Source organism: Phoenix dactylifera, chromosome 16, assembly GCF_051530095.1.
Source record: "Phoenix dactylifera cultivar Ajwa chromosome 16, Ajwa_hap1_PhDact_Kaust_v1.1, whole genome shotgun sequence".
NCBI lineage: Eukaryota > Viridiplantae > Streptophyta > Magnoliopsida > Arecales > Arecaceae > Phoenix > Phoenix dactylifera.
Window position 1 is genome coordinate 19,070,931 of NC_143205.1, and position 8,367 is coordinate 19,079,297.

The 8,367-nt window shown below is 38.4% G+C and overlaps 1 protein-coding gene across 2 annotated transcripts; it reads right to left on the bottom strand.

Annotated features, from left to right (window-relative positions):
* Positions 1-1,466: 1,466 nt before the first annotated feature.
* Positions 1,467-7,151, bottom strand: LOC103717461 (putative 4-hydroxy-4-methyl-2-oxoglutarate aldolase 2). 2 transcript variants are annotated; one of them, XM_008805864.6, is made up of 2 exons: positions 6,953-7,151; positions 1,467-2,156 (listed from the first exon to the last, which is right to left on the bottom strand). In XM_008805864.6, the coding sequence occupies exon 2, from the start codon at positions 2,118-2,120 to the stop codon at positions 1,614-1,616; it is 507 nt and encodes a 168-aa protein (XP_008804086.1). In that variant the 5' UTR covers positions 2,121-2,156; positions 6,953-7,151; the 3' UTR covers positions 1,467-1,613. The 2 variants fall into 2 exon arrangements, with proteins under 2 accessions (XP_008804086.1, XP_008804095.1); XM_008805873.6 differs by having other exon boundaries at positions 1,467-2,141; positions 6,953-7,130.
* Between the last annotated feature and the right edge of the window lie 1,216 nt (positions 7,152-8,367).

The window sequence follows — 8,367 nt, forward strand, 5'->3', positions numbered from 1 at the left end:
AGAGAGATGCGAACATTGGTATAAGCCCATTCACGTTTAAACTGGATCCACACTATTTCATGCCCATCAGAAGCAGGCATCCGTGCTCTATACACACGGGAGAGAGAGAGAGAGAGTAGAAATGGCGACGGATAGAGAACCCATAAAATTTGCCCGACATATATGCAAACTTGTTTAAAATTTTACCATCCAAATCCGTTCCAAGCCCGATTAAAAATTTGCCAAAAAAAAATCCAAACACATCCCATAAAAAAATTGTAAGTCCACCGGCTACCTGAATGCATTAATTTTTATTCGAATCAGATTATTCGGGACAGGTCGGGAATCTTACCTGGAATTACAAAAAAAAAGAAAAAAATGTGAGTGAACAGAGGGAAAGACCTTTACATATCTTACCTAGCTGCACATAAATAATTGAGCAAATAGTTTAAATACAAATGGATTCTATAGCTTAGTGATAAAAAGAGAGTTTTGATATCCTGGAGGTTCAAATATGTATGTACATACACACACACACACACACACACACATATATATATAATTTTATAAAAAATATTATATATAATCTGGTCAAATTCCAAACTCAACCCAAATCCTACAGGATTGTAATAAATAGATCTTATTAGAGTTTGGAACAGATCGGATATCCAAGAAAATCCATCGGCTGCCATCCCAAAGCGAGAGAGAGAGAGAGAGAGAGAGCGAGAGAGAAGCGCCAGATGCTTTCCATGTGGAACACTAGGCTTTACCTCTATCAGCAGTATGTAACTTATCATGCCAACACTAAGTTATATCTCAATCGGTAACCTACAAAATAGTCGTATTATAGGTGATTTATTATCCACATCTTAAATGAACAAATTATGTTTTCTCCACATGCTAAGGCCAATTGCTTGCCTCTACTCGCCACTGGTAATTTATTTTATAAATGCCCAATCCCCAAAAACGATGAACTCCAAATCTGAGTGCGTTACCTACGGTCTACAATAGTCTTATACAACTATCAACTATTTTTGGTGACCCAAATCAAACTAAAACTCAGAACACATTCCGCAACAACGTACCAAACCATCATTCAACATGCTTTCCAGGGCCCACTACGACTATATTTTTGGGGCTTGGGCCGTTAGAAAGTGATGCCGGCTTTGTTCCCTTGTTCAAAGGCAAAACATCAGTACCTGCGAACCCAAGGTGCTGATGCTATCTTGTTCCCCCAAATTATTGTCTACTATTTCTCAAGAAAAAAGATACAATAAGTAAATGAAGGACTGCAGAAACTTACAACTCAACCCTTATCTGTAGATTTTAGATGCAAAATACTTTATCATATAGGATCTCAAGCTAGATGCATATCATCACCAAACCCCCACCAAGAAAAACCTCTCTCAGTACCCAGTGTTTTCTGTGACAGGTTTTTCACATTACATCTGAGAAAAATCATGCTCCCAGTGATATATACTCATCAATTATCATCAATATAAGGTCTTTGCACTTCAATATAAATATGCAATAAAGTTCAGACATGCAGCTAGCCGTAGGTATATGGGGCAGAATTGGTAGAAGGCAACAATCGCTGAGACAGAGACATGACACATTGTTATACTTGGGGAGTCTTAGACAGTCAACTCCGTCCTAGAAACAAGAATTCCATCGCTATCTGCATAAAGCCACTCACCATCACATATCCTCGTTCCAGCAATATTCACTGGCACGTGCTTTTCTCCAAATCCCTTCTTGTTGGCTTTCATTGGATGCGAAGCTAAAGCTCTTACCCCGATGTCGCAGCCATTGATCTCGTCAACATCCCTTATGCAGCCATTGACCACTATACCAGCCCATCCATTGTTCTGAGCTTGTTGAACAGGGTTGCCACCCAATATAGCACAGCGCATGCTACTGCCACCGTCGACAACCAAAACTCTACCATTACCTTTCTCCTCGAGGAATTCCCGCACAAGAACATTGTCCTCGAAAACCTTGAGAGTGACAATGGGGCCAGAGAAAACCTGCCTCCGCCCATAGATCTGGAAGATCGGTTGAAGTGCACGAAGCTCGCCATTTTGGATTAGGTGTGCGTTTGCATCACAGACCTCAGCAGTAGCCAATGGTAAAGCAGCCATGGTCGTGTTAAACTATACTACCTTCAAGAAAGAAACCTGCAGTACCATTATCAAATGCTCGCAATGGTTCTTTTCAATAACAATCATCGGGAGAAACATGCAAAATCAGCGTTGCAGTGCCTTTGAAGATATCAAAATGTGCAAGTTGATAACCACGATATGTTAAGATCAGATCACATCAATGCCCTCTCTGACAGAAAGAAACAAATCACAACTATTTGAAGCAACAGAATGAAACGTTCGTTCAATTAGCACAAACATTCCACATGGCAAGCCTAGCATTATAAATCTATGGTTTTCTTGAGCTTCATTGGAACAGAAAAAAGATGACACCATTACAGAAGCAAAGGCGAAATGTTAAAGTTCAAGCAAAACTGCCTAAATAAGTTTCACTAATTGAAAAATATTTGCAGTTTGTGAGGCCAAGGTGGTAGCAGAAACTTACCACAACTCATTGCACAACCTAGCAATCTCTAAATCAGCATTACGTCTAACCAGAGCTTCCTAAGCTATGACATTTTGATACCAGCTGGAAACTAGCAACACTAATTCTTATGTCTAAACAGAAAGAAGTTTGTTTTGCAGCCTGTGAAGAATCTATATCGGCCATAATTACGAGCGAATCTGCACTTAAAACAAAACCAAGACCAGAAAGAAGCAGGTGCTCTCCTCCCACAACACCACCCCCACCCAACACCCCTTGCCATGGGCACCATGGCTGCCACCCTTCTGTTCCACTCTCCTCTTTCTTAATCGTGATTCATGCCCTAGGTGATTGGGTCAGGTTGGCCCCATCACCTCTCGATGGCTGGGCTGGGCTCAGGCTGAATATCTTACGCCCGAATTTGGGCCAAACAGGGCTTAGGACAGGACTTGGATCCTTGGTCCTTGCTTAATCCTGCACCAGATGATGCACAAGTCTAAATGCAAGCAAAAGAACCCTTAAAAGCTGACAACCTAGATTGGTTATACTCGGCAGTCAAGTAAGAAAGTTTAGATTATACCAGATGGGCATTACATAATATATCATGGAAGATGAACATGGCAAAGAAGAGGTGACCGAGATGGGCCAATTGTAAGAATAGGACAGACTTGAAAATGAGTTATAGTTCAAAATGTGATTGTTTCATCGAAAGAGAGCTTATGACAAACTGATTGAGGTACATGAGCCACAAGGTTATTTGATTATATCCTGCACCATTTAAGTCATACTTTCAGATACAAGTAATACATGACATCCACTATATGTATAGACCTTGTCAGACTTCCAAATCACTAAACCAAATACAATTATGAACAGTAAAAAAGCACTGTCGGGTTAATTAATTGCTAAGGGCAAGAGATTGCTTTCAAGTGAAGGCATATGGGAGTTTCAGATGGCTACTAAATAATAATTCTTTTGGTTTTTGTTATTATTAGCATTTAGATATATATTTTATTACTTATGAGCACGTGGATATAGAAATATAGGTCATAGGTTATGAGTACAATATTGAATTATTGGATTCCACATGATTTTCTATGAAACTACAGAAACTAAATATATTCGGTTGCCCTTTTTAGGCAAGTTTAATAATTTATCTGATTTCACACTTTAGTTTGCTTCAATCTTCTAACTTGCCAGAACAAAAAATGCAGAATGCTTTGATATTAACATTTTCTTTCTTGTTAAACCACTGCAAACAAATGTCCTACAACCTTGGTTCCATCAGGCCTTTGTTCACAACTCTTACACAATTTCTATGGATGCATCAAAGTTTCAATTTATACTTAAAAAGACTCGCCTGGAAAACTTGCAACTACTATGGTTAGATAACCTCCAAAAGTGGATTGCAACCCTTACACCAAATAGATAAAATAAAGAATTTACCCCAAGAAACCAATGTAGTGGACAAGGTAAGATTGTTAAGTTACAAGCATGCATCTATGTGACTTCAAATTGGACCCTGGTGATCCGCTGTATGAGTGTAATTGTTATAGTCTTCTTGACTTCACATGATGCATTAACTATCAATTTATAACAGCTTGCCGGTTTTTTAGGATATAGGATTTGTTTAGAAGAGCAAGCATGGGGACTTTTTAATTGAAAAGGACCTACAAATTTGTAAAATATAGATTTTCCAAGCAATATCTATGTTGATAAGGCTGCATTCCCTGTGCATAGCATTATGTAGCAATGCTTCTCACTGTACAATAAGTTCATTTGAGATTGACTGGAAGTATCGGAAGATATGAATGGTTTAACTTTAGAGTTGTAAAACTAACAGCCCATAAATTTGAAATGATTATATCAGCACTGTGATTGTTAATACATCACCAGTCTCATTAGTTTTAACTTCCTTGGTGGCATAACTTCAAAGTACAATCTAAAACTAATACATCTAATGCATGGAACAAAATAAGAAGCTCCTTCACTCCCAATCAAAATGCAAAAACGCAACATCCATCATATTTATATTAATCACCATGAGCATATGACAATCATCTTACCATCGCTACATCAAAATGCTTGATGAATGATACTCAAATTAGAAAACAGTGTACAAGTTACTTTGTATTGCTCTTCACTATATCTTCAATAGAAAAGCTAAACTGTAATGACCCAACACCTCACCACCCCACCCCACCCCCTCTCCTCAAAAAAAAAAAGACTAGCCAAAAGTTGTAATTTGGAGTCCTTGGCACTGCAGAAGTACCCACTATCTCTCCAATGCATAATCAATGCAAGACCTAGTATACACCTACATGGGTCATCACATACTCTCTTTACTTAAGCCTTGGCATTCTCACAAGGCTAAGAATCCAATCTCAAAAACAATCACAAACACCACAATTGGCTTGTGGTTAACCCCTAGTTCACATAGGCCATGGGATCTGCTCTGATACTATTTATAACAACCCACGAGCTTAGCTAAAAAAGACTAGCCAAAGTTGTGATTTGCGATTCCACTCGTCTTTGAACTAAACAAAGAAAGACATTCCGGACCTTTTATTTGAGGAGAGAACAACTGAAAGAGATAGATGCAATTCATCAACAAGAAATGCATTAGTAACCAATATCTCCCGAGCGTATAATTGATATGGAACTAAATACACAGTACACACCCACACAGATCCTTATATAAACCATAGTATAACTTCCATGGTCCTTATTCAGATTGTCAATAACAGTAGATTAATAGCAAGATCATATTCGCATCCCATTTCTTCAACTTCTAAAGTACTCTTAACTTCAATAAAATGGACTTCATGAATGCCCAAAGTAGAAACAAGGTTCACATATTGGCATATGTAACTTGAAATGTGACCAGATACAGGAAAGGATTTACAATGAGAAGGAACTACTGCTAATACAGGACTATGACAGAAGACACCTGTCAGAAATAACAAGCATCTACATACTAGATCAAATTTTGGTTTAACTATGCCAAAGCAAGTGGGAAATATGGTACCCAAGAATCAAGCAATTCTTGAGTATATTATTTGAGAAACAAACTCAAGTTGCTCTCCCCAATAACATGAAACATATGTAAAGGTCCATAAAACCATAGGGAAACATTTGTCACATATGCAAAATTCATATTTCCTGGAGCTATATACCTACTGTGTCACACCAGTCCAGATTCTCAGTCCAGCATATTGCTTCTTAACTACATCCACACCCTGATTTGTTTCTGGGAGCTCCAACATCTTCAAGTGAACTCGCAGTGGGATAGTTGATAGCCAAGTATATAGTGATTTCCATATAGCTTTCATACATTTCACACAAATTACCTAATTGCATTCCTAAACATTTCCAGTTTCCCACATGTGGGACATATTTTTCTACTATTTGCTAATTTCGTTTGACAAGACAATTCCAGCTTTCGCCTTTTTTCCAAAGTGGCAAGTGTGAAGTATGGAGCCCAAACCCCTATCCTTGCAAGGGATCAGGGATTTCAATTAACTCACTTACCTCCTTAGTTGCCAAAATCAGGAGCCGGTGCAGCGAACTGGATATTTTAGAAACACTTTTAGCAAGGAAATGTTTAAGAAGCAGGTGCAGGCTCAAGATTGCAGGGAGATTCCTATAAAGATGCCTTACCCTAGGTAGAAGATCCCAACTACGAGAGAACACATATATCAAGTAGAAAATCACCCGGAAATGCATATATAAATGAAAGAATTCAATTCAGGATGTCGAGAAGATAAACAACATAAGCTCCTGAAAAAAAAAAAACTAGGTCAAATCTTTCATCTGGAAATGACATCGAAGTGCAATCACCGCACAAATAATCTTGCTGCAGTTCTTAATCTAATACTTGCATACTCTACAACCATGGTGTTCCCTAGCTCTGACGCCCCACTAGTCTTGTGGCAAGTCCATTTGCACGCTTCCACAATTGAAGTAGCTCAAGAACCGATAATCCCCAAAAAGTTTGGCATATTTTAAGATCAGTCTTTTCTAAGTTAATTACAGGATCATGCATGTGTGTAAGGTCTGGATTCCCCTTCCAACTAAATGGCAGATACCACCACTCTCAGCTGCTGAATCTAAAAATTATTATTAAAAAAACAGCCATCTTGCGGTGAAAAAGAGAGAATAACCACCAAAACATCACCAAATAATCATGAATTAAAACAATATCACCATGATTTTAAAGAGTAACAAAAAACCGTGCAAACACCCAAAATCGACCCGGTGACCACTAATTCTCTAAATTAACCAGCTAAAAACCACAAGAAACAGACAAAACCCCATAATAAACCCCAATAATCACAAGATTTCAGACCAAAATCGAGGATTATCAGAGAGAAATATTGAAGTCAGGAACGGGATCAGGGTTGCTTACCTCGAGAACACAAAGGCCGGAGGGCTTGGACTGCTCCTTGATTTCGATCCAACCGGAGAGATTTATGGGGATGGATGGAAGCGCGGAATCGGAGGAAGAAGAAGAAGGCAGTGGGGGGAAGGTATCCGCCTCCGCGTGGGATCGCGTCTTTTGTTATGAGCCGAGACGGAGACCGGGAGGGCCGAGCGGTTCTTTCACTTGGCCGATTTGGGTGCACGTGTCGGTGGATTGGGTTATGGCTGGTTTGTCTTGTATTGCGAGCAAAATTTCGGATCCGGCGATGCAATGGTCGCCCGGACAGGGCGTTGCTTTTACGTTCTGATCTGTTAAAAACTGTTAAAAGATCTGAACCATGATACACGCAGGCAGCTGGATCTGGTCTAACAAAAGGTTATTTTAGGTAAGATTTCAGTCAAGGGTTTCCGACCAGTTCACCTGGCTTACGTGGCATCGAACAACTGGTGTCGTGCCCGTGATGCTTGTCGAGACCCAATCACCGGCACTCGTATTGAGTCAATGAGATCAATGATGTGACAGGTGATGTCTGGCGTGAACCCTTCATTGTTGTCAGTTTTATTACAGTTAAAAATAATTACAGTTATTGGCCAGATATTTTTCAAATTTGGGCCTTGCCCATTTTCTTTAAAAAAAAAGAAATGAAAAAAGGCTGCTTTCTTGTATGGACCATATATATATATATATATATATATGGAAAACAATGGAAAATGGATAATCCTACTCTGTGTCAATGCATTCTCGTAAACTATAGTAATTAGTGGCCACCTAGTACCCAAATGTTCGTGTTTGTAATCTTTTTTTTGATGTAAATAAAGGTTTGACTAACTAATTTTATTAATTGCGGGTCATGATACAAAAGCTGAAGATTTATTCAGGACGTGATTTACATATTCTAGAGCTAGGTATTTGTGTTTGTAATCATATTATCAATTTTGAAAACTAACTTATTTTTTTAGTAAAAGTCAAAAAGATTGAATTTTCTTTCGAGAAAAGCATAGGAAGTCTTTAGTAAAAGTCAAAGTGGTTGAATTTTCTTTCGAGAAAAGCATAGGAAGGTAACCTAACATCTCGTATCGCGTCTAACCTCAACTTAATCATCTCGATTTTTGTTTTCAATTTTTTGAAAAAAAAATAAAAAACAAAAATAACGTGACAATGTGATGCATCAATGATGGATGTAGAGGACGGTTGATTTAGATTTTAGCGGCATAATTGTTATAAAAAAGAGTTATGGAAAAAAAAAAACCATCCTAATGGACCCTAATAATATTTTGGAGGGGAGATAATGTTTTTAAAACTTCAGCATCACAAAACTAGTTGCGTGCACTCATTGGAAGATAGGGGCATAAACATATCGTTTTCTGAAAAAAGGTGATTGTGACACATTGTAGCAAAAT